The sequence below is a fragment of the Electrona antarctica genome (assembly GCF_951216825.1).
Source record: "Electrona antarctica genome assembly, chromosome: 21".
NCBI lineage: Eukaryota > Metazoa > Chordata > Actinopteri > Myctophiformes > Myctophidae > Electrona > Electrona antarctica.
Window position 1 is genome coordinate 29,349,164 of NC_136802.1, and position 27,022 is coordinate 29,376,185.

A 27,022-nucleotide genomic window follows, 5' to 3' on the forward strand; every position below is an offset into this window, starting at 1 on the left:
TATTGATTTATTCACATGTATAGATGTTTTGGAAAATAAATGAGTTTGTATGTACCGTATATCTATGCTGTTGTTCTAGCAGTGGCTCCCGAGCAGCATAACTTTCAAAGTGGACGTTGAAAACGGCTTCTTTGTCCACTCGTGACCGTTAACAAACAATCCCGGTAGATATCTAGACGTTGAAGTTGCGTAAAATTGAAGACGCGCATAGGTATGTTATCGAATAGTGCCCGAACTGGCCTGGGGTTGCTTCACACGTTGGATTCAGGTGTTGTTTTGTAATAAATTGCTTTTTAAGATTGCATTCTTTGGGGAGTCCGTGCATGCAGACAGTGCGCGTGTGTATAGACACAGCCAGTGTGCTGGTTCAGTGTTGTGATGATCTGACAGTGTGTAATCATGTTTAATGAGCACCAGCAGTCCAGCCAGAGTAGAGATCTAGAGCTCCTGACCTGAGATGACCGTCTGTTCTATTGTGCCGCCTACAGACAACACGACTATCTGTGTCCTAGGTGGAAAAAAGACAATTTTGTGGGGGGGTGCTGTGGCACAGTTGCACAGAGTACTGTGCTAATGTTGATATACTATGTAGGTAGGTCTAATTGTTTTGATACACTGATCTAAGAGGCTTATGTGATAAGATGTGCAATTGTGCATGGCTGTAAGGCGATTGTAGTTCCAACTACAAGGTAGTCTAATTATAACGTGCTTTACAACATGCGTTATTATAGTTAATAGTTACGTTCAAAGAGATAAAAAAGAGAATGCAATTACAGTGCAGAATTTCAAACCTCAGAAAAAAAAAACATGCAAACTGGCAGCATATTGATATGATAACTAGGCCTACAACTTGAGAAAACATTTCGTACAGGAGTTCTGTAAGGCCCAGATGCTCATTTTCTGACTAACCCCAGGGGCCACATGCCGCCCTCACCTTCACTTTAATGTGGCCCTCAGGTTATTATCGGAATACTGATTGTCTGATTGATATATTATTGATTTCAGCTGTTCCAATTCCAAACATGCAAACATGACCCCCTTTAATTACTTCAGTCTACCGTAACTTAGTAGCTTAATGACTAGTATTAAAATGTTGTCTTTTTTATGTCCAATGTATATGCATTTAAGTTCATGAAGTTAAAAGTATTTAACAATGATAACAATGCATTTGAAATTAAATATAAATGTTACTTGTCAGGATTCCAATATAAAAAAAATATTTATAAGAAATCAGGATTTCAATTCAAATATAGCAGATCTACAAGCTCAATAGCAGATCTACAAGCTCAAAACTCATCGCAGTGCGACACGTTTTGAGCTTGTGAGTCTGATATTTTTGCTACAACCGTATATGCAGTGTGGCCCTCTGGAGTGAGTGTGGAACTATAGTGGCCCTCTGGAGTGAGTGTGAAACTATAGTGGCCCTCTGGAGTGAGTGTGAAACTATAGTGGCCCTCTGTAGTGAGTGTGAAACTATAGTGGCCCTCTCCATCTACAAAGTTGCCCACCCCTGGCGTGGATGAACTCATAGTGGTATCAGGTTTTGGCGTTATACCAGGATAAAATAGGATACTGGTATTTTGAGGAACACTAAAATCGCATAACCAAATACTACATGTCAGAAGCAATTTGACTCTTTAGACATATCATAGGGCATTAAATCAAATGTATCTTGGAGTAAATAGATCTTGATGACAGACTAGTCCATATGAGTCTACATTGTTCACTAAAGGACTGGCAGTGAGAGAGTTGCTGATGGCTAATAGTTGAAATCAGGATCATATATACTTGTTTATAAGTTTGGGTTCCAAAGCAAGCATTTTTGTGCGAGCCGTCATGTGTAATGCCAATACTTTGTTGAAAAGAGAGCCAACCCCAATTCTGTCACGCAGTAAGGTATAAACTAGTGTGTGATGTTCCATTAGTGGTGAAGCCTCAACATGAAACTTGTTTTAAAGGGATAGTTCAGATTTTTTTAACTTAAGTTGTATGAAATACTTGCCATTAATATAGTGGTTGCAACTGTATTAATTGATTGCCCGAGTCCCATGGTGGGAGTTCTGCTCTGGTTTTGGTCAATATTAAGTAATTCCGGTCATTTTGTGGGGGGCACTGGGGCCACGCAGTAAAAGTAAATGAATCCACAAAACGAACGTAATTTGTATTGTTGACCTATTTCTAAAATATTAGCGCGACTTTCGTTCAACTTTGACCCCTCTATCACATGGAACTATTTTTTGGGCGTGTGTGATATAGAGGTAAAAAAAAGAACGGAAGTTGCACTAATATTTTAGAAATAGGTCAACAATACAAATGACGTTAGTTTTGTGGATTCATTTACTTTTACTGCGTGGCCCCCAGTGCCCCCCACAAAATGACCGGAACTACTTGATATTTCACCAAAACCAGAGCAGAACTCCCACCACAGGACTCGGGCAATCAATTAATACAGTTGCAACCACTATATTAATGGCAAGTATTTCATACAACTTAAGTTCAAAAAATCTGAACTATCCCTTTAAGTTTTTTATGAATAAAATGTAAATTTGTCCAATCTGTTAATGCAATATAACATCTACAACTGGGGTGGTTGTATTTTGTCTCCCCTCTCTTCAATTGAGACATTTAGGTAGGTCAGGTCAAAGGTTATGTCTCACCCCAGACACAGGATCTGACATAAAGACCACCTCTTTCACCAATGCGGCAGGAGGCGGAGTCAGCAAAAAGGCCCTGAAAGGTATTGTTACAAAACGGGGTTCCCGTCCTCAATGGGTTTAAACAAGCTGCCGGAGATGAGCATCGAAAGTGCCTGTATATGTGTGACCTCTCTTGCACAGCTCAGCTGCTGGCTTTGAGTTGCTCAGAGCAGAGGAGGTCTCGCTGGACCACAACTCACACATTTACAAGGGTATACACATTTACAAGGGTATGCTATGAATTCAAGCACATTCTCAGAGTGGTCATCAACCCATATTGGGTCGACTACAGTTCAATGAAGTGCAGTTGAAAAATCAATATGGCTCCATGGATAATGACTGGAAAGTGTCCAAGTTAGCAGTGTTAGCAATTTTTTATATTTAAAGGAGCATTCAGTGATGTGGGTGATTTGGGAAAAAAACGGTCCACCCGGTAACAAGATGTGCACATGCACACGCTCTACAGTGGGGGAAGTACAACAGACCAACAGCACGTGCACCAATGCCAGCCACACTCGATCATGATTGGAGGAAGGCACCTCTCATCCTGATTGGATGAAAGCTTTGCCACCCAAAGCCCAAACCGAAACTAGGGTATTTTGACCCCAGGGGCTCACTGGGGACAGGGAGGAACTCCTTATATGGTCAGCACACTTTATAGTAGGGAGGATTATCCAAAAAATAAGAAAAAATAAGTGATAGTTGAATTAAGTGAAATCACTGAATGTACCTTTTAAGGTGAATCAGATTTTCTAGGCATTGAAATGGAAGTATAACATTCCAACCAAAAAGTAAGGGTTTTCTGCCTTTATTGATAGTTTCAAGTGAAGATAGACAGGAAAGCGGGAGAGAGAGAGAGAAGGGGAGAGACATGCAGCGAAGGTCGTCATGAACGGGACTCGAACACACAACGCACTGTCAGGCCAGAGCCTATATTTGTCATGCGTCTGGACCACTAGGCCACCAGGCGCCCCAGACAAGGAAGTCTTAACCACACTCAAGTCAGCGACAAAACGATACTAACATGTAGTTGGGGAACATACCTTATCATGTGCACTGATTTGTGTATAAGGGCCTTTTTTTGTTTGTGTGTTAATGTGTGTGTGTGTGTGTTTCAGCCATGCCCTCCGTAATGGAGCGCTCTGGGGGCGGTGTCCTGTCCAGAAGCAGAGCCAAGAACATAACCAATGGCAACAGCCAGCCACTGCACTCCGAGGAGGAGAGCAGTGATGAAGAGCATGCTCATGGTATGCAGGTTTACACGCACGCACTCACACACACACACACACACTCTATGATCGAGAATATTCATGTCAAATTCATAGGCCCTTACCCATAGCAATTTACAATTTAGGCACTTAATCCAGAGCGATTTACATTAAGCAAGAACAAAAACATCATATACATAAAGAATAGTTATCATGAATCATACGTAAGCTAAGAACATAACATTGGAATATCTATAAAATTAAACTATGCATATACTATATAGTGCTATATCTACATAAAAGGCCCTTCAAAACGGAAGTGCCTTTAGTGCCTTTGTTCTATTTTTTTTTAGATTTAAGATTTTTAAAAAAAAGTCCCGTTAAAAAAACGTATTTGGCCTGGATGGCTATTTGTGAAAAGAAGTCAAATAAGTACTTCTGTGCTTCTGTGCTTGTGTCGTGCAACCTCAAATAGCTGATTTACAACTAGCTATGTGTTGCAAGCTTGTAGATCTGCTATTTTAGGTGCCTGACACAGCTTGCAACGAATAAATCAATCATTAGACATGTAAGCTATTGTAAAATGCTTGGATATATATATATAATAGAGAGGTAACCAGTTATCCCCGCCCATTCACCCAGTATGGAGTTGCTCACCCAGCGCATACTCCCTTTTTACCCCTTCTTCCGTGTAGGGAAAGTTTAACGTTTGGGGGCTCTATGCGACGTCCCCGTGTGCAAGCTAGTGTGCACGCTCGTGAGTCGAGCCCACTGGTCGAAACCGCCTTTGCTCGCTCATCTAGCCCCAGCTTTAGTTAGCTGCAGTACCAGAAATGGCCAAATCGGAAATGCCCAAATTTGCTCATCTCTACTGCTGGTTACATTTACTTTCTCTCTCCCTGTGTTAATTATAGTGGGGTTCTTTTCATTATTCTCCCTGTACACCCCTCTTTTCTCTCTTCCTTCCACCTCCATCACCCCATACTTTTCATGACCCGCACTCCTTTTCCAGCTCTCGCCACTAATTGCACTCTTTCTCTCTCTCTCTCTCTGTATCCGCAGACAGTATGATCCGAGTGGGAGGAGACTACCAGGCCCAGATCCCAGAGTTCAAACCAGGTATGGAGGGAGGGTGAGCGATAACGGGGAACAAATAGATAAGCTGGAGCAAACAGAGGGGAGGATGAATGGAGAGAGGGAGGCGAAGGTGGGCTGAGCAGGATGCAAGGGTGCGAGGGAGCGGAAGAGAAAGGGAGGTGTGTTAGGACCTGTTTGAGCTGGGCTATAGGGAGGTAAAAATCAACACCACCTCCCTGTTAAATAAAGCACTAATGACTCTATAGAAACAATGCATGCATCTTGTTCTGTCATAAGCTGGTTTGTCACAGGACATCATTATAACACCACTTAACTGAATTGCTGGCAATTTAACCACACACAGAGGCTTAATAACATCGTAGAGATCAAATAGGCCTCCATAAACGTAGTAATTTGCCTTTTTCTGCCATAATTTGTTGCTGTACACATATTTAGTGCCTTTGTTTGACAGTGGGGTCTTTACTATTGTTTTTGAGTGGTGTAAACCACTCCTACAACTGGCTTTTGTGTGCATAAAAAAATGACCATGGTTGCTATGTTCAAAATAATTTCTGACGTAATTAAATCACACCCGGGTGAACTGGATGACCGTAGCAACCGTGGTCATTTTCTCTGCGCAAAAAAAGCCAGTTGTGAAATCACATCCGGGTGTGATACATACATTTATCAAAAATGATAGCTTTTTTTACTTAACATATTTTGTGTGATTTCATTACGTCAGACATTACGTCAGACCACAGCTGATCATGCTATATAAAACCTTACACCACTCAGTTCACACGGGTGTGATTTTTTTATTAAGTAGAGCCAACAATGACAAACACCGTCTTGTTCCTCGGTTATTGTCTTTCTCAGAGGACAAGCATGTGACATGACCAAAATAGAGACACCAGGGTTTAATGTGGTTAACACCACTCAATGTGGATTTGCACTCAGTTCACACAGGTGTGATTTTTATTTTTTTTATTTCAAATGTACCTTTATTGAGTCATCGGGATACAGGAACCATTAGCAAAATTTGGATTTAGTCACCAATCTTCTTGACAATCGACATGATGACTAACAAACATGGTTCACTTTATACCCTGAAAACCAGCTGAAATGTTCTAATAAAGTGAGGGTTGCTGGCAAGGAGATAGGAGATGTAGATTTGGACTCAAAGGGGACCTCTGCCTAATACCACGGTATAGTTCAAAATATTGTGTATAAAGACCATTTGTTGGCACAGAAGCTAAAATAATTTGGAGGATTTGAAAACTGGACCAAATTCAATTGTATCTATTTTATCACCACGAAGATATTTAACTCCATTAAGCGTTTCCTTCTCCACATCCGCATCCGCATCATAATATATTCGGATTAATTTCTTTCCCCCGCATATAAAATGTCTCTGTAGGCCAGGATCTTTGCAAGAATTTTAAATTTAAGAATTACATTGACTTATATGCACTTTCCTGTATGTATATGGCAGCATAGTTCTCTTCCTGGGTAATTAGCGCCTCAAATTTGACATGCAAGTCAAGGGAGGGAATGTTTCATTTATCCCCCAAAAACTTGACATGGCATTTGAATCAGGCACGCAGTCAGAAGAATAAATATTATAACTGATTAAAAAGGCTTTCTGGTCTGATGCAATTTCCCCATTGTCTGTGCATAATTGCATATGCCAGAATTGAGATCTTCTGCTCTTATACCACTTGATTCAATGACCAATCAAAAATTCCAGGCTTTTTCACTGTGTTCACAAAAGTGACTTCTATTCTTAAGCAATTGAAATTCAGCTTGGTGAGAGGACAGGAGATTAAACTCAGTAAGTTTTACACAGTCTTACTGAGTTTAATCTTGGTGATGGAGAATTGGCATATAGCCTATGCCTAAGATTAGAATTTTACGAGTAAGGTTCATTGTCTCCACCAGGAGACACTGAACACTTCTTAAATATACAGCAAGCACTTCTTAAATATACAGCAAGCATGCCTTCATGGCCTCTCAAACGGTGTTACTGGAGACCTTTGGAGTTACATTTGTACTTAAAAAGGTATTTATCTTTGCAGATATTATGTAAGAGAGCTCTCATCCGATAGTAGCAGTGGATCTAATCTCCAGTGCCTTCTAGCAAGCTCAGAGTTTGGGAAGGCCACCTGAAGGAGAAGTTGCGCATGGTCTGAATTAATGATGATATAGCTAGTAGCTAGTGGACTGTGCGTCTACTTCATACTCCTGTTTTAATTTGTTTTTAAAGTTAGTTTTGTGTTTTACTTTAATTTAATTGTTTTACCTTTTTGGAGGGTTTAGTTTGTACTAGTTCAAATGTTATTGTCATACAGGGTATTTTTCGGGTGTGAGGGTCAAAACAGTTTGTGCAATAAAGGCATACCATTTAAAAATAAATATATTCTCAGTTAAAACTGGCACAGTTGAAGAATAGAGAGGAAGTATAAATAAGTTGTTTGTAGGGACAGATGAGGAGGGAATAAAGTAGGGTACTATGAGAGTGAGAGTGGGAGAGAGAGAATCACAGCTATTTGAGTCTCTGGAAAAAAATCTTTGTGTGTGTGTTTCTCTCTGTGAGCAGACAGTCCAGCCCGCTACAATGTGTGTGTGTTTCTCTCTCTGAGCAGACAGTCCAGCCCGCTACAATGAGAAGGACCAGAGGAGTATGCTGGTGTGGCGACCCGACAGCCAGGTCTCTGACGCCATGCGTAAGTGTACACACACACGCACAAACATGCACATTGCACGCACACACACCTTTCATTCAGTGTTGTGCACTTAGTAACTTGACCTTGAAAGAACCGGCTGGAGAAATGCAATTAAATTATTCTGGTTTTATGACTCTCTCTCTCGCTCTCTGTCCCTCTCTCTCTTTCTCATTCTTTCGCTCTCTTTCTTTCTCCTCCCAGTGGATGAATACATTTTGATGGCCAAAGAGAAGCATGGTTACAACATGGAACAGGTATAGAAGACTCCCCGCCATCTCATTTAATTTCACCTATTTCTAAAGTCCAAAGCAATCACTTTAAAAATACAGATTTTCTCCAACTAATGTCTCTCTGACTCTCTCACTCACTCACACACACATCCAGGCCCTGGGCATGTTGCTGTGGCACAAGCATGACGTGGAGCGTTCGCTGGCTGACCTGGCTAATTTCACCCCCTTCCCCGAGGAGTGGACTGTGGAGGACAAGGTGCTGTTTGAACAGGCCTTCAGCTTCCATGGAAAGAGCTTCCACCGCATCCAGCAGATGGTGAGACACGCACGTACGCGTACACACAAGCTTGTACATCAGCTATTGTTTGTCTCTGTGTTGAGCGCACTCACCAGAATCTGCTGTGTGTTTGCGTAGCTTCCTGACAAGCTGATCTCCAGCCTGGTGAAGTACTACTACGGCTGGAAGAAGACTCGGACCAGGACGTCGGTCATGGACAGACAGGCCAGGAGGCTGCTCAACAAGAGAGAGAAAGACGACAGGTACAGGTACAGGACGGGACATGCAACCCTCTGCCTCCTGTTCACCCATTTAGAACTGAGAACGATTCTACAAATGTTTCTGTGTCAGTCGTTCTCAAACATTTTCATGTCAAGGACCCCCACAATTATATGTAATTGGCTTCCGACCCCCATCTCAAAATATGTTGTTCCAGGGACCCCCCCGCCCCCAGAAGCAAAGATTTGAGTTAAAAATGTTCGCTCTGAAAGAATATATATTCCAAATTTGCGCCACATTTTCACAATTTAAAAAAAATAGCAGACCTACAAGCTTGTGCCGCGCTATGAGCTTGTAGATCTGCTATTTGTCAATAGCTAAAGTATAACATAATGCTTAAAACACCCAAATGGGTTAAAAGCCAACCATGTGTGATCAATACGGACAGCATACAGTGTACGTGCTGCGATGAGATATGGCATTTATGTATATCTGTTTGCACAGATCAATTAGAAATAATAGCAATAATTTTGCACAAGTTATACTGCACATGTATTGTATATATTACATATTGCACATAGACGTATCATGTACTTAATTGTAGATATAGGTGAGTCAATTTAGGAAGAAATATCCCATAACCCCCAAAAAATTGATACAAAAGGTTTTTCAATGGATTCTGGTAGTATTGGGCATGCTAAATAACATACTAAAAGTCTACCAAAATCTACTCTCCAGAAAGCCGTCATTTTCAAGATTGCGTCCCAGACAGAGTTTAAAATGGCCATATATCAAATGGGAAAACATTTTCAAAGTACTTTTCAACAAAGGTGTATTTTCCTAAATATTTTGTATGTTCATAAGCATGTCTACAGGTACAAGAATCAAGTGAAAACTCTTTTGTATAATTTCTTTTTAATTGAGATATACAGTATAGCCGTTTATAAGCTTTATAAGCCTGCCATTTTTAACGCCATCTTGGAAATGAATTTGTAGTATGTTCTTAAGCATGTCCAGAGGTACTAGAATAAGTTGAAAAGTACTTTGAAAATGTTTTCCCATTTGATATATGGCCATTTTAAACTACGTCTGGGACGCAATCTTGAAAATGACTGCCTTCTGGGGAGTGGATTTTGGTAGACTTTTAGTATGTTATTTAGCATGCCAATCCATTGAAAAACCTTTTGTATCAATTTTTTGGGGGTTAAACCTTATATTGATTCACCTAATATTACTCTTGCTAGGTGCATGGGTGGAAATGGCAAGAACATGGAGGGATTTGTGCAACCTTGTACAAAACATTACGCACTTTAGCCTCTAGAGGCCACTAGAGCAGTTATTTGAAACCTTTGAACAAGCGTGTACTCCTTCATCGTTTGAGCAAACTAGAAAATAGACAACAATGGACTTTGTGACGGACTGAAATGACTCTCTCTCTCTCTCAGTAATGATGAAATCGAGGAGGCAGGAGACCCTGGCAGCGACAGCGACTTTGAGATCGACGCCAAGAGAGAGGTTAGACAGGTGAGACGCGTTGAAAAGAAGAAAAAAAACACACCTGTGTGAAGTGAGGGGCACTCTTATCATCATACATCATCTCATTCTGGCCAATCACAATTTGCGTCCTCACTTTTGTCTTCAATGTTTGTGTTTACGCAGTGTTTGTGTTTACACAACCATTGTCAATGGCATTCAATGTTTGCGTTTGCACAAACACTCAAAGCTGGCCATTCATTGTCAATGGCATTCAATGTTTGTGTTAGGACAAAAACCCTCAAAGCTGGACATAGGAGGGGCTAGCAGCCCTCAAAAAGAAACGCTCCATGCGTGCTAGTGCTTGCGTATTTAAACCGCTAAAAGGCTATATCGTGTGCGACTGTCCCCTCTCCACGCAGACGGTGAAGCAGTCTTCCGGCAGCGCAGCCCCTGAGAAGGCCCCCCCCGCGGGCCGCTCCTCTGGCCCCATCAAGAAGGAGAGCATCGGAGCCCAGTACCGGCACCACCCCCTGAGGGCCCGGCGTCGGCCCCCCAAAGGCATGCACCTGGAGCAGCAGGACATCATGGCCCTGTCCTCCTCCCATGACACTGGGGTGCTGTCTGTGAGACAGCTGGACACACACTTGGTGTCCCTCAAGAGACAGGTTGGTCTATGAGACCCACTTGTTGTCATAATTGTACAAATGTACCTGACGTATTTAGCAGGAGTTGACGCTTATGTCAATATTTTAGACACTGAAGTTCTCTTTTTTTCTGTCTGTCTGTCCGTTTCTCTCAGGTCCAGAGCATCAAGCAGAACAACAGCAGTTTGAAACATGGCCTGTTCGAAGGCATCGAGTCATTCAAACCGAGCGAGGTGATACACACTTCTACTTCTCTCTCTCTCTACCACCGCCTCATTTCGGTCTTCTTCCATTATGTTCCTTAATCCTGCGTGTGACGCAAATGTTGTCACCTGGATCAACGACTACTCCCGTTGTGGAAAAGAAAAGCGCAACATAAATTACACAATACAGGTCTAGTCAGTCGCGGGCGTGTGCACAAAGCGAGCACGCACTGCACGCGGCAATTTCATGGGAGCGCACGAAAATACGCTTGCGTTGTCGGCCCTCAACTTCTCCACTCGAACAAAACAAAAAACGCAGGCCTCATTGAAAATGAATTACTAGGCACATCAGTTGCTGGCCATCTGAAAATACCTTAAGAGTGTTACTTACCCTCTTTCTACCACTGTCTCTTCCTGCTCTCTCTCTCTCCTTCACTCTTTTCTATCACTCCACAGCCCGTCCCGAAGATGAACTCTCGTTGGACGACAGAGGAGCAGCTACTGGCTGTGCAGGGTGAGCCCCCCCCCCCCCCCCCCTCTTGTAGACTATATTGTGAAGATCTAAATACCTGAATGAATACATTAGAATTAGAGATGTCCCGATACTGTATCGGTATCGGCCCTTATTTGTCATATCGGTTCATATCGGTATCGGCGAAAATGCCAGTCTAACCACCGATCCGAAACAGGGTTGACACTATGGCAGGTAAATAAAATGTTGGAGTTTGTTTTCGAGTTGCCCAAACTGCAAGTGCACATATGAGTGAGGAGGCTGCTATAAACACAACACGAGATATATATATATAGCTAGATAGCTATAAACACAACACGAGATCACAACACTGGTATCGGTATTCGGTATCGGCTAACACAGAAATTGTGGTATCGGGATCGGATCGAGATCATAAAAAGTGTATCGGGACATACCTAATTAGAATGTAAAACTCAAATTAATTATTATTATTATTTTAATTGTATCAAATGACAATGGATCAAATTACTTTGGGTCTGCAGAGAACCAACTTGAAGTAAGCCGTTTCTGCTCTCTTCTCTTCCCCTCCTCTGCTCTCTCTCCAGCCATTCGTCGCTATGGTAAAGACTTTGTAGCCATCGCTGAGGTGATTGGGACCAAAACGACGGCTCAGGTGATTGTCCTCTTCCTTTTGAAACTGTGTATATTTCTGTTGTACGGTACACGGCAGAGATGCAAGACGAAAGAGACTAAATGTCAACAGCACCACGTTCGAACCCGTGACGTATCAAAGGGAACAGTCACACAGTGAATTTTTTAATAGCGGAAAGTACCATCTCATGTCTGTACTTTGAAAAACCATCGCCATTAAATCCAAAGCCATTAAGTCCATAAAAAAAGCCAGTTTGATTCATTTCCGTGTCATTCTTTCTTTCTCCAGCGAGCGTAAATCATGAACACAGTTGGCTTTCTAATACAGTTAAATCTGGTATCCAGGTAGCGCAGGGGCATAAAGTTCTTGTGAAATCTGGTATCCAGGTAGCACAGGGGTTGTTAACCCATTTTGGGCGGGAACCCCTTTTGGTGTTAGCATTATGTTATGCTTTAGCTATTGAAAAATAGCAGAACGACTGACATAGAAACATAGCTTTTTCAGAAAACTGTCAGGATGTAGAAGACATTTTTAGAATCTGACCTCAGGTCAAAATGGGTTAAATCTGGTATCCAGGTAGCGCAGGGGTATAAAGTTGTTGCCCGTGTACACTAGAGACTGGGGTTTGAATCCTCCACAGTGCATCTCGCTTGGCCTGGTATTGCGATGAATACCACTGGCTGTGATTGAAGGTAGGAAGCTGGGTGGGAGGGGGGATTCTTTGTCACTGCAGGTAATTCCACGTGTATCGGAGGAGACACGTGGTTGTCACAGGGACTACACAGGGAAATTGACAATGCATAATGACTAAATTGGTAGACTGAAAACAATTTACTTACACCACTTGCTGAGATGCAACTGATTTAAAAAAAAAATCATTTGTTGAAAGGTAAAAGACAATTAATTATTAACCATTTCAAAAAATTGCCATTGGAACCGTCTTTGTCTTTAAAAATACTTGGCCCCAAGCAGTAAAAATCCTTCATAACATGGTTGGTGTAAATAAGATATGCACTGTAGAAAAAGTGTATTCAACATTTTCGCTCTCTCTTCATTACTTTCACTTGGTATTTCCACGCTGTTAACACAGAGGGATTACAATAACGCTGACGATTACAATGCGACACATTGTGAGCTTGTAGAATGGCTAGTCGTCTCACCATTTAAAAGTGGTCATTCTTTTCAAAGCTCAGACAGAACTTTCACTGCATGGCTGTTCCCCTTAAAGACTCTCGGGAGTGCAAATGATCTCTCTCTATACTGTCCTCTCCTCCACTGAAAACCATCTCTCCTTTATATGCGATCCAGGTCAGTTCGTTCTTTGTGAGCTACAGGCGTCGCTTCAACCTGGACGAGGTACTGAGGGAGTGGGCGGCCGAGCAGGTGGCCAGCAGCCGCGAGCAGAGAGACCACAGGAGGAGCATGGAGGAGCTGCAGGGAGGAGCCACGCAAGCAGGAGGAGCCGAGGAGGATGAGGTGAGCATTGAGGTTCAAGCCCGAGTGAGGGAGTGCAATAACAGAAATGCCAGTACTGAGGTGTCGGAATCCTCCAAATGCCCCTAGAATGTACTGGGTAGTTATCGACCTTAAGCTAAACGTTGTAGCATCTAATAACGGCTTATGTCCTCCCTGTCCAATCATTAGCTATCGATGGCACGTTAATGTGCACTTTATTGAGAAAAGAATAAATATCGTTATTGCCATTTGTCACGTGGCTCTGTTGTCTAGTAGAGTGACTTTAGCACCATAGCTTTCTCCTGTAAAGTTGTTTCTAAAAACAAAAAACAGCTCTGTGACTCATTTTTTATATAAACTAGGCTGTCCAGTACATTTAATTTGACTAGCCTAGTTGTGAGTGCACGCCTACATTTTGAGGGGTATCTCTTCTATATTTTATACTGCTGCTCAGAGGCAGATAACTTTTGAGTTTTGCTTTTTGCCAGGTTTCATGTCCCATTTTTAACCCAGTAAGCACACACCTGTTGGTCTATTCTGTTGCCCCAATATCGGTGTGAGGTCTTTCCTGTCTGCACTTGTTCTCTTCCATCTTCCTCCAAACATAGTCGTTGTCGTCCGCACAGCAGACAAAGCCCTGTCCTCAGCTCTAGAGCCTTGGTTGTCTACTTGCAGCTGCTTCTCAACATTGTGCTTGAAGGCTTATACATACATTACACATCGAAAAGTTGTACAATCTCAATCCAAAATCCTGAGATGATATCTGCTCTCATATCAAAATATCGATATATTATCAGCTTAGCCGCAATTCTCTTGTTTTTGGTGTTCTAAGCTCATGTCTGATGACGACCCTGTTCCTCGGAAGTCCAGGGTCCGCCCCAGTGGTCTGTACTTGGTCCCCTCCTTTTCCCCCCTCTACACCAAATCTCTTCTCCGAAAATAGACAATCTACAAGCTCACAACACACCGCAGCGGCTATTTTCGACAAATGTTTGCCGAATGGTCGCCTATTATGAGTATGACATGCCCACAATAGGGACACTAGGGCTCATGTGGTTAAAGCCATAGATATAAAAACAAGAAATGATCATCACATAGTGATATTTGTCAGGTGAAAGAAGCGCTGTCTCCATTGTGTTCCCCCCCCCCCCCCCATATTAGTCTGATTATGATTTTAGTATGTTTGTGTGTCACAACCTCGCGTGTTTGCGTTTGTTTCTGATGTTCTGTGACAATGTGTTTTGTTGTGGCTTTGCATTCGTGTCAAATAACTGTAGTGCACCCCCTGGATGCACTGCCTGTATGTGGTTGGTGGGGGAGGAGGAATATGACTGCACTCACTGAGAGAGAGCAGGTAGTGGGACTTTCTGTCTGCACATGCATTCGCATCGCGCATGTTTGATGCATTTATTCCGCTATGCTTTCGCAAAAGAATCTCTGCAAATGTTTGCCTTCAACAGAGACACGTGCCTCAAAGCCTCAAAGAGGCGTCTACCTTTTTTATGTCTATGGTTAAAGCGCCCTCTACAGGCGGAGGTTGTGAATGTGAACCTATGTTGTGTTCCTCCTCAGGTCAAGATGGAGGACTCCCCCGCGGACGAAGACTCCTCCAACGGCAACCACAGCGGTGGCTCCTCCTCCTCCCCGCCTCCCTCCTCCTCGGCCCTGACGCCTCCCTCCCTCTCGCAACCGCCGCCGCTGCTCCGCCCGGCGCCTCCCTCGGCTCCCCCCAGCCTCCTGCGGCAGCCGCCCCCGCTCCAGACGCGGCCCGTCCACAACAGGCCTCCCCACAACCACCCGCCTCCTCCGCTGATCCGGCCCGCCGTGACCCCCTCCTCCTCCTCCCCCTCCTCCTCTACCTCCTCGGGCCAGGGGGCAGCAGCAGGGAGCTCCAGCTCCCGGGCTTCTCCCCCAAACAACTCCACCTCCGCTACTGCTCCCGCTGCCAGCAAAGCACCTCCCCCGTCCCTGGTGGGGCTTAAAGTGGAGCAGCCAAACTCTCACTGACTCTCTCTCTCTCACACACGCACGCACACACACACACAAAAACAAAAGGGACACATCCATGCATGCATAAGTATTATGTATGTGTAAATAAATTCACACCAGCATGCATGCGCGCACGCACACACACACACACACACACACACAGTCATTCCCCAGGTACTACGTAAACCTGTCCTTCTAAGCAGCCCGGTTGTTTCTCATGATACAGGCATCCGGGTCGAACCCCCCAGATTTAACCCTAAAACCTACAGTACAGACAGACACCTACCTCCAAGTCCACACACACTGCTGCAAAAACCCTCAGTGAATATTTAACTCTGAGAGTTTATACCCGCCGTAAGGGTCAACTGTTACACTGAGGATTTTTCAGCACAGCTCAGAAGTTACTGCACTCGTGTACACACACACACACACACACACACACACGTCTAGGAACTTGAGAAGCAACCGCACCTGTGCACTCCCTCTTGAAAAACCACACTGGATCGTCTCGGCGATGCAGGATGCCATGACAACGGGCACCCCAACTCCACACCTTGTTCATCTCCATGGCAACTGCAGAACATCTGGAATGCGGAGGAGTGCAGTGGAACACACACACACACACACACACACGTTCCACTTGACAGGTATGAAGTTGTTGGAATCCACACAGAGCCTTCAGGAATAACAAAAAATAAGCGCAATGGAAATAAATAAAGAAGAATTATGCCCAAGTCTGAACCAAACCCCCTGGTTAGGGCTGGGCGATATGACTTCAAATCAATATCACAATTATTTCAAACATTTGCCTTTTATTACGATTTAATGGACAATGTTTTTTATAGTGAAACCATTGAACATTGAAATATAATGCAGGGTTTAAGTGGTTAATATGTTGATTATAAAGAATCCATTAGAACGTATTTGTTGATTCGTTGATAAGAAATATTAAAAATAAATAATAAATAAATATATTAAAAAAAACTTTCAGATTATTCAATTAACCATGGCCCTGGTTAAGTTGGTTCCCATTTTCGTTTGCTTTAAAACTGGGGATTTCCAAAGAGCAGCGGATGCACTCCATAGTAAAGTTAAATGAATACTCTGGATTTTGCCCTGTATGATTTTTGACTTTTATTATTTATTTTCTCGACACATCTCTTTTCTCGCGGTTAGATTTTATTAACTAGCTAAAGTTTGTGTAACTACTGTATAAACAGGGGATTGGTTAAGAGTTGGGCAAGAAGATGAGATGGACAAGAGGAGAGAGGGAGAATCCACCCTTCTCTCTTGTGTCACGTGTTGTTACTATTATTGGAGTGATGTTTATATTTTATTTCCCTTTTTTTTTTTTTTTTTTACTAGGTTCGTAAGATGAGCCTTTGTTAGGCAGGTTGTTATTGTAGTAAGTCTAGATCGTGCATTCTTTATTTGTGTTATTATTGATGGAGGATTGAAGGAGACAAGACCTTAACATACTTGATTGTATACCTTTCTCACTCAAGACATTTCACACAGGTTCTGGTCACTGGAAGTTGCAATTGTACATCCCTGTAGCGGTACTGAAGCTCCCCCGCTGTATCTAGAGCTTATGTATTTAGTTTAGTTTGTCAGCACATTTTCATATACTTTTAAAATATGCACACCTCCATAAATGTTCAGGAAGAGTCCACCTTCAACTCTGGCCTGAACATCTGCTGGCATTCAGGCTCATTCCCAGCTTAGCTGAATCATGACTTATTGTCAAGTAAAAGTAGTTAATTTAGGATACAAAGGAAATTATTAGTACTTGCGTCTCATGTGATTTTGTCACCTTGATTACCAGGCAGCATGGTTTATAATTAGTTTTCTTCTATTTGGTCTGTTTGCCTGAATTAAAAAAGGTAATGCTTTACCAAAGTCTGTTATGGCTTTAAAATGAAACCCCAGTACACTCTTGCAGATACGTCATGTCTTAAAAGTAAAAAAGTGCACAAAAGCGACTGAAACACCAGGCATGACAAAATATGGGGTAGACAATGTAGCTTTCAGCTGTAGTAAAACATATCCTTGGCAATGTGACACAGGTTTCTGTAGGACAGCTACAATAATAACATTGGTTCTTTGGTATGATTGTGTCCTCTGGGACGGTTGACCCTGAAGCATATTTAATTGATGATGTAATTGATCCATTAACTGACTCATGGATTTAATTGATCCCGGAAATTTGAAAAGAAGTTGCTCCAGCTGCATTAATTAACCCATTTATTTATTTATCCAATGAAGTGGCTTCGTCATGTTAATGCTTCTCAGAGTGCAAGTTTGAAGCCAGTCAGTGCTGTTTCTGCGCCGTTTGAAGAAAAACAAAAAGGAATTTCTGATGTGTCCATTTGCTTGTGCTCCCTCCCGGCCTTATGTGCGTCTCGCCTGAATCTGCCTCGTACTGGTGATACCAAGGCAACTTCATTGATGCAGATGGACATCTCTGTTTAATTTATACTTTTGTCTAGACTGCGTCGGTCGGTCACAGCCGAAAATAGCAGTTTTCCAGTGGGCAACAGTCGTATAACTTACTATAATTTAGTTTTATTTGCCAATCCTTGCAACATTCGTCGCTGTCCTAACAATATTACTGATCTAGGGTCACAGTGAGAACGTTCCTATATTAATGTGTGTATGGAGTTCATTGTGGTAGACTGGTCTCAGTGCGGTACTGCTGTTCTTAATGTGCATCTGCGGGCATCACGACAGGAATATTGTGTAAATTGGAAACTGACCTGGAGTCAGTGTCGGTAGCTTTAAAGTGGATTGACTTGACTGTGCTTGGAAGTTACCGTTGGTTGAATATGTTCCTTCAAAAAAAAATAACTCTGTACCGTACATCACAAGTTGTTTACATTGTGGAAACTGAAACTGCTTATTTCTTATTTTATTGTTTTTGATTTTTTTCTTTTTTAAATAAAGAAAAGACCAAATAGCGTTGTGGTTATTGTTTTACTCAAAATTCATCAAGAGCCACAAAGAGTTATTGTAAGCTTTTATTCTAAGTGAGCTTGTAGATCTGCTATTTTCAAATACTGAAATATACATCTCTGCTGTCAGAAAGAAACCATGCAACTCCAAAATGTTCATTTTTCAGGAAATTAAGAAAACCTTATCCTTTGAAAACAAAGCAATACTGCCTTATCAGAGTTGGTGTTATGACTATATACTGTGAATTACTTGCATGAGAGTGGGAGAGGTGGTGGAGTTGGTTGCTTTAGCAGACAGTTTGAGTGTCCAATGGAGGTTTTGTCCAAAGCGTTTTTACTGCTTTCCATTGGTTCAATATTTTCAAAACACAGACGTAAAGGGTGTTCAATAGCACTGATTTATGGAGAAGGAAAAAAATCTAAAACCTCAATTGGAGTTAGGTTTCCTCGAATGAATATGGCTGAATTGGTTAGTGTGTTTTGTAATAATCAAAATCTATAAAGTAACTAGTAGCCTAACTACAATTTTCATATAATTGTAGTGGAGTAAAATTCCAATATTGTCCTGAGATGTAGAGTTGAAAATTGTAAATACTGAAGTAAAAAGGAATGCCTCAAAATTCTACTTGCGTAAACGTAATTAGAATCAGGGGTAAGCAACGATTATTATCTATTTGGTGTCATTCGTGCATTATGGTTATTGGGGAAAAAGGCTAAAAATGTAATGGCTCAAATATTTCTGGGAGTAGGATTTTGTCATATTGCTGACAAAATGTATACATTTCAAATGAATACACAGAGCAGGAAGTCACAAAGTGCCCGGCAATGTGTACGCCGGCGTTTCCGAGGCTAGGGCAATGTGTGATTGATGAAGGTTATTTGTATGGATTTCCACAAGTCGGACAGCTGAGAAGGTGCACTGCGACTGCACTGAGGCAGACTACATGTTCAGGACATCTCAAGGACATCTGGGGATGCTGTGTTTTCTAGACTGAGCACAGTCAAGAGGTAACTGAAATGATCTCAGACAAGCTACCAGCCGTTACTGTCTCACAGGAATCTCTTCTGCAGCCAAGGGATAAATAGAGATGCTTCTGAATCACAGGGTTTGGTTTGTTTGGTTCAAGTAGTGAGATATGGCGCTTGAAAGTGTGTTCTGTAGAACCTATCCCGTTCAAGGATCCCCCAGTTTAAACCACAGATCCTTATTTGACCCAATATATAACTCTGGTCCCTAATCTACGCTATAAAATTGTCTGAGTTATTTAACTCAGTTACAGTAACTCCTCAAGGACCTCAGGAGGTCGCTGCTGGACCCCATGTTGAGAGACCAGTGTTTTAGAATATGTCTGTAAATGAACAAGACAATTATATAAGGTCATTCATTTATTGAGGAAAATTAACCAATATAACATGAGTGCCAAATGGGTAAGAAAACGACAACAAAACGAGGAGCAAAACAGCAGCAGATAAACCTCTTATACTGTACCTCCTTGGTGAACCTACAAAGGGAGAACAGAAATGCCAGGAGTCAGGACTCACAATGCTGTAGAACCATACATTTTGACGATGTGACCTGATCTACAACCCAGACATCTTTGGCTTCCAACACACAATATGCCCAACACGTCATCGAAGAAAAGCTAGACCAAGTGGTCAACTGTGTATGCAGTATCAAAAAAGACATGTTAAGTCAGCATTAAACACCAGACAGTCAGGCCTGAGGCTGCGTTCAGTAACACTATATGGTACTAAAGAATATTCATTGCACTTTAGCATTGCCCACCACAAAGAATAAAGTTAATGTTTTGGAATGTCTAAATCAAAGTCCAATAGAAATGTTATGGAAGGACCTGAAGTGAGCAATCCATGCGAGGCAACTCACCAACATCCCGGAGTTGCCTCTGGTCTGTAGCTGAATAGGCCAAGATCCCTCCAAGCTGATCTGTGCAGCATTGATCAACAGTTAACGGAAATGTTTAGGAAAGGGGGTCACAAACAGACAAAAGTTATCACAGGAAAGAAAAGACACACACACATACTTTTGCCACTCACACAGATATGTATTGGATGTATTGGATCATTGGATGTATTGGATCATTCCCCTCAATAAACAATGTTGATAATTGTAAAGCTAGAACTTTGAAGCACCAAAGTACACAAGGTTACTGTCAAACATGTAGGCTAATACAATGAAGTAATTGCAAAGCATAGGAATACCTCAGAGGTCAAATGTTTACGACACGCAACCTCATCATATTGCTCAGAAATGCAAATGCTTACCAAGCAGGCAAGCATACACCTCCATAGATATCTATCTATACATGCACGTGTCTCTGTACGTCGGTACATACATGTGTACGGCTGTAATGCACGATTGCACGTAACTCGAGAACCGTTAGCCCCACCGACTTCAAATTCGACACACACATTCCACATGCACCCCCACAGGGAGCCACGGTTGTCCAGAACCGCCTCTGCCCGGGTTCTGGACACGGCCCCTGCCCAGTGCCCATGGTCCATATATATGGAGCTGGCCTGTTCTGACATCACAACACTCCATATTTGGGCATGCCTGACACAGAACTCCATATAGTTATAAGGGACAGATACAGAAATCTCCGTATATGGGCATAAAAGGGACACAGACAGATGGATGGAACGGGTACTCTAACACGGGTACAACGGGTATTGCATAGCCGGGCGGGTGGGGCATGGATGTCCAACTACCATCGTTACCGACTCGGTGCACTACAGCCGGGCACCGGTCGCGTTACATTAATACCGAAAGGCTATAAGATTATACAGATCGCCCAGATCTTTGAGTCAAAGAAAGCCAGTCAAAGGCCAACATGCCAATGACTGTGTGACAGAGGACAAGCACGCTGAATGTGTTTAGTTTGTCATTTAATGGTTAAAGACCACTTCACCCACTTTCAGTTTCAACTATATATACACTTGGTGAATGGTGACATCTCATTAGTGAGGAGTCGAGGACCATTTCTGTCTGCTTGTGCTGTGCATCTTAGAGGTGGGCTGTGGACAGTTCAGAAACCTTATACCTTTCGATTCCCGCTGGGGGGCGTGTTCCCTCCTCCGCGTCATCAGTGCCCATACCAGAGGTGGGGTTGGCGAAAGAGCCTTTCTGTGTGGAGTTTTTATGTTCTCCCTGTGTCCCCTAGGGTAGGTACCCTCACAAAAACATGCAGTAACCCTGGTCTCTAAAAAAAACTACCTCCCCCTGGCCAGCCGGTGCGCCTGATGGAGGGGAAAGGAACTGGAACTGGTCCTTCCACGCGCTGTCCGGCCAGGGAAATTCCCCCGTCAGGTGAAAAGAAGCAGCTTGGACTCCTCATGCATAGAAGGAGGCATGAGGTCAGTCCGCTGCCCCCCCAGGTTGGCAGAGGAAGTGTAGCGCCCAGGATTACATTAGATAATTGGCACTGGGTGAAAAAACTGGGTTGCAAAATGGTGGGATAAAAATTAGAAAAAAAAAGAAAGAAAAAGAAATGTTATACCTACCATCACCAGAGGTCATTTCAAATAAGATGGATAAAAGTTATCTATGCAAGAACAATGGCTTAATTAACAATCATACTCCCTCTTAACGTATGGCGTCTGCGAAAAGACATCTTTTATTATCTTTTATTACAATTGCCTAGTACATTAAAAGCACTGCCCCGGTTTCCTGAAGCATTTTGTATGCTTTAATAGCACTTTAATGTGTCCATCTTCATATGTTCCGTTTAATTTAATTTGCACAGAGAGATGTTAGCGAGGGAAAACTGATATTGTCGTAGATTACATTTCTGGCATTAAGTGGATTATCATGTATCGTGACATCGTGACTATCCAGGAAGACTATAGGCTGGAGTGGAGTGGAGTGCAGAAGGCTCAATGTCTAAACCAGGGGTGGGTAACTTTGACCAGAGTGGCCCTAACATTGCATATGTCGTAGCAAAAATACAATCGCGTACAAACTCAAATCGCGTCGCACTGCAACACGCTTTGAGCTTGTAGATCAGCTATTTTTTGCTATATTTGAATTGAAATCCTGAATTTTTCTTTGCCATTTTTTAATTGGAATCCTGAAAAGTAACTTTTTTATTTAACTCACTCAGTGACACAGGACGCCTTTGGACGCCTCCCCATTAATTTCCAAATGCATTTAGTTATAGTTATGTTAACTTTATGAAGTAAATACATTTTAATACTAGTAATTAACTGAAATCATTAATATATCAGTGTTCCCATATTAACCTGCGGGCCACATTAAGTGAAGGTGGGGGCTGCATGTGGCCCCCGGGCCGCCAGTTGCCCATGTATGGTCCAGAGTGGAGAGTAGGAGAGTAGCGACACGCTTTAATTTCGGAGCAAAGTGGGCGCCTATGGGCTATAGTTCCTCCTGTCTGGAACTATCCCATTGAGATAGAATGAGCACTTCCGCATTCCATTGTTACTACGCTATAGTGTCGCCACTCTCTTACTATATTACTCTGGTATGGTCTAAACTCTAAACCATAGATATAAAAACCCAGATGAGTCATTTGCAGTAAATGGTAAATGGTGCATTTATATAGCGCCTTTATCCAAGGCGCTTTACATAGATTGTGCATTACATTCACCCATTCACACACACATTCATACACCGATGGCGGCGGAAGCCATGCAAGGTACCAACCAGCACATCGGGAGCAATTTGGGGTTCAGTGTCTTGCCCAAGGACACTTCGACATGTAGACAGGAGGAGCCGGGATTCGAACCGCCGACCCATGGATCATTGGACGACCTGCTCTACCTCCTGAGCCACAGCCGCCCTATTCATTGGCGCGATCTGTATCCACATGAGCGCGGAAGTGCACCCAACATTTCGTTACTTTACTCGATGGCACCGATGCGGAAGCTTGCCCTCACATGAGATACAAACGCCCCAGAGCCGAAGGAGGCGTCTACCTTTCTATTCACCCGTTTCGGCGGGAATGTATACTGGGGCTCCTCGTGTGTGCTTCACTTCCTCCACACTTGCTATATTCAGTTGTCACAGCCAGTGTTGCCATGTCTGCTTATTATAAGCGACCTTTTGGCTTGATTTTCTGTAAAGTCGCTTGTAAATATTGGTAGTTGCTGGTTGTGCATTTTTGGACTAAAGCGTACAGTAGTTTCTTATTTGGGCTTGCTTCCTAATGTTGTTTAAACCAGTGCGGTTCCCACATTTCTTCACGTCAAGGAACCCCAGATGAATATGCAATTGTCCACAGATATAGATAAAATATTTGTGCTCGTTTTCATAGACCTGGCCGCTTGTTTCTCTTGCAAAATATGGCAACACTGGTCACAGCAGCAACAGCAAGAGGAAGTTATGCACACAAAACGCAAAGGCTTATGGGACACTGGAAACAGGTGGATAGCTTGACCCAGCCTGCAGGTTGATTTCTGGTATAGAGGGGCGGGTGCCAGGTTGATTTCTGGAATAGAGGGGCGGGTGCCAGGTTGATTTCTGGTATAGAGGGGCGGGTGCCAGGTTGATTTCTGGTATAGAGGGGCGGGTGCCAGGTTGATTTCTGGAATAGAGGGGCGGGTGCCAGGTTGATTTCTGGAATAGAGGGGCGGGTGCCAGGTTGATTTCTGGTATAGAGGGGCGGGTGCCAGGTTGATTTCTGGTATAGAGGGGCGGGTGCCAGGTTGAATCAGGCGGTGGGGATCCTCACCCACCTGAGCGACGAGCCCTTGAGCCCAAATTATACTTCATTGTGTGCCGAAAATAGCCGAGCTGTTATTTTCCGCACTCAACAAAGCATAAAAAAGCAATTCCGCATTGAACATTGCAGAGAAAAGTCTCAGCGGTCTGAAGACTCAATGGGCGACATTCCCAATTTCCAGTCCCATCATCCTGACGTGTTTTATGCAGCCGGGCGAACATGAAAGAAAAGGAACAGGTTTCAGATTCCAAACTGGTGCTGTCGCCCTTTAAAAAAAACCCAAAAACAAATAAACAATTCAACACAACCCATTTGTTACACTGGTTTTAAATGCAACCAGCTTCATTTTTTTAATATCATTGTTTTTATTACTATCATTATAATTTTTCATCATTTCGTCTTTGCACAAAAAACAAACAAATAATACATTTGTCAGGAGTCGATCAGCCCTCCCAGCCCCCAAGTTCCCACCACTAAAGTTACAGTTTGCTCAAAAAAACAAACAACAAACCACAATTAAAATCAATGTAAATTACAGCAATGTAAAACGAAACATCAAATAAAATCAATCCTGAAAGAAAAGAATGATAATAAAACAAAAACAGCAACAGGCAGAATAATAATTAGAATCCAATACCCAGCACCGTAATACAATGATCAACTTAAAAAAAAAAAAAGAAGACGAACGAAAAAAAAGAAAATCGCAAATTGTGACGTATTAAAAACGTGAAAAAGAGAGACAACCGGTGGGTCACTGTGAAAGAGAGAAAGGGGAAGTAAAATGAGAAGTTAGCTACACCTGTTGAGGGGACGTTTGTGACCCATCGTGCCTCGTTGACCCCCTCATTTCCAATCTGCTCAGCTAAAATCCAGTCCTTGCAGAAAGGGGTCTTGTCCCCCGTCTGCGAGTCTGAGAGACCAAGAAGCCACTGTTGTACTGTCTGTCTTTTGTCTATTGTTTGTAAGAGGATACTCTAATGCCAAAGTTATGCTCCGCTGTACGCACGGGAAATAATGGACTGAGTATGAATCTGATTTAACCCACATCGCCCTGATTCTTTTTACCTGTAATGTGCACGGACACAAATGGGAAGGGAAGGGGCAGAGACACAGAGAGAAGGAAAATGTGAGACATGGAGGATATGGGGAAATTCTCTGAGACACCCCACACACTGGGTCTCCAAGGACATAGAGTTTGGCTTTGTCCTTGTGGACTGTGCACGATGGCAGGGTATATAAACACCCCCCCCTCTCTCTCTCCTCTCTGCACTTCACCTACCACCCCTCCCCTCCCCTCGAATCTCTCTCTTGTCCCCCTTGTTCATGCTCTCTCTCCATTCCATTTCAAGTCATTCTGGACCGGTGACAAGTTAAGGCTGAGGAGAAAAAACAAACAAACAAAAAAAAGACAAAATCAAAAAAAGAAAAGAAAAAGATAAACCTAAAATAAAATAAACTACTTGCGTACAGCGCCCCCAATTGGCTAAAAGTAGAACAAGCAGTAGTCATTTCGTTTGCCAACACCCAGCCCACTACCTCCACCTTTGTCGACATCAGCGGATATGTGCCGTTGGGGTCACTGGCGTGTGCACGTGTTAAGTGTGAGTGCCCGTTCCAATACATTAAGTGGTGTGCGTGTGTGTGTGTGTGTGTAAGCACTACACTGAAAAGGCAGCAATGATATAATCAGACGCGCCACCCCTGACCACAACCAGTACACCCCCCCCCCCCCCCCAAAAAAAAAGGTCGACACAAAAATAGAATATTGTCGTAATGAAAGAGAGAAAATGATTCACCGTTCAACTGTTTTTTCGTCCAGTGATCCGCTTTGTTTTTCTCCATTTATTCTTTTTGTTTGTTTTTTTTCTAAACAGATAGCTTGGTGTTTATTCTTCTTATTTTAACTCTTTGGAAACATGTAGTGAGAGAGAGAGAGAGAGAGAGAGAGAGAGAGAGAGAGAGAGAGAGAGAGAGAGAGAGAGAGAGAGAGAGAGAGAGAGAGAGAGAGAGAGAGAGAGAGAGAGAGAGAGAGAGAGAGAGAGAGAGAGAGAGAGAGAGCACAGATGATTAGATTTGAGGGACAAAGAGAAAGATGGGTGGAATGAGAGAGAGAGAGAGAGAGAGAGAGAGAGAGAGAGAGAGAGAGAGAGAGAGAGAGCTAGAGAGAGAGAGAGGACGAGGTTGAAAGTGGGGACGGAAAGAATCAAATGAGGTCAAGTGGGGGACATTAGGTCAGTTCCAAGGAAGACATTCCTGGACATGTTGTGAAGGAAGGTGCAATGCCACCCAGAGCCATGACAAACAGTACAAAATAAACATCAATGGTTTCCATTTGTGACACACAAGTAAACCATGTGAACCCTGGCATTCTGGACACGTCTTAATAGGCGAACATTGTGCGAAAATGGCAGATCTAGAAGTTCACAACGGGGGGTTTGTGTGCGCTTGTAGATTGGCTGTTATCGCCATTTGACGTACAACAATGTATATAGGGTTTTTTAAGTGGTTAAGGGTTGTCTCGTGTGGTGGCGACTGACCACAAAAATCAAGAAAAAAAAAATTGCAACACCACAGGGATGCTAACTTTCATTTATACTTCAGAAAAAGGCAACATAAAATGTTTTGACAACCCGTCCCCACACCCACATCTTTTCCAGTGCACAACTCTTTTCTCGTTAAAGCAACCTGCATTAAAAGAGGAAAAGACAAGAATTAAATAAAGAAAAAAAAATGAGAAAGAGAGAGAGAGAGACAAAGATCAAAAGCTTCAGACTAGAGAGGTTTGGGTCGGGCCACGGCGCTCCATTTGGCCCAGTTGGCACGGGAGGTGGAGGAGGGGGTCGGTAGGGAGCGTGGTAGTCGCACGTGGAATTCCAACAAACACTCCAAGAGGCAAGGTGAAGGTCTGCGGTGGCATTCAGTTCACACATTAGAGGGAGAGGAGAGGGAGTGAGGGAGTGAGTGAGTGTGTGTGTACACACACACACAGTTGTTGAGGGCGGTTTGAGGGGGGAACGATTTCAAAGAAGCCCATTTTGGGAAGTTCGGGTT

At 42.9% G+C, this 27,022-nt stretch overlaps 1 protein-coding gene across 3 annotated transcripts in view; it reads left to right on the top strand.

The window, feature by feature from the left end:
• The window catches only part of rcor2 (REST corepressor 2), a 16,978-nt gene extending 1,616 nt beyond the window's left edge, over positions 1-15,362 (top strand). The window contains exons 2-15 of one of the 3 annotated variants that reach the window (XM_079491766.1): positions 2,630-2,737; positions 3,815-3,943; positions 4,967-5,023; positions 7,624-7,704; positions 7,906-7,958; positions 8,089-8,250; positions 8,350-8,480; positions 9,876-9,954; positions 10,326-10,571; positions 10,706-10,783; positions 11,210-11,267; positions 11,831-11,898; positions 13,186-13,353; positions 14,905-15,362. In XM_079491766.1, the coding sequence (XP_079347892.1) occupies positions 2,630-2,737; positions 3,815-3,943; positions 4,967-5,023; positions 7,624-7,704; positions 7,906-7,958; positions 8,089-8,250; positions 8,350-8,480; positions 9,876-9,954; positions 10,326-10,571; positions 10,706-10,783; positions 11,210-11,267; positions 11,831-11,898; positions 13,186-13,353; positions 14,905-15,339 (1,853 nt within the window). In that variant the 3' untranslated portion in view covers positions 15,340-15,362. The remainder of the gene's footprint in view (positions 1-2,629; positions 2,738-3,814; positions 3,944-4,966; positions 5,024-7,623; positions 7,705-7,905; positions 7,959-8,088; positions 8,251-8,349; positions 8,481-9,875; positions 9,955-10,325; positions 10,572-10,705; positions 10,784-11,209; positions 11,268-11,830; positions 11,899-13,185; positions 13,354-14,904) is intronic. The other 2 variants (XM_079491767.1, XM_079491768.1) reach the window with 2 other exon arrangements.
• The last annotated feature ends 11,660 nt before the right edge of the window (positions 15,363-27,022 follow it).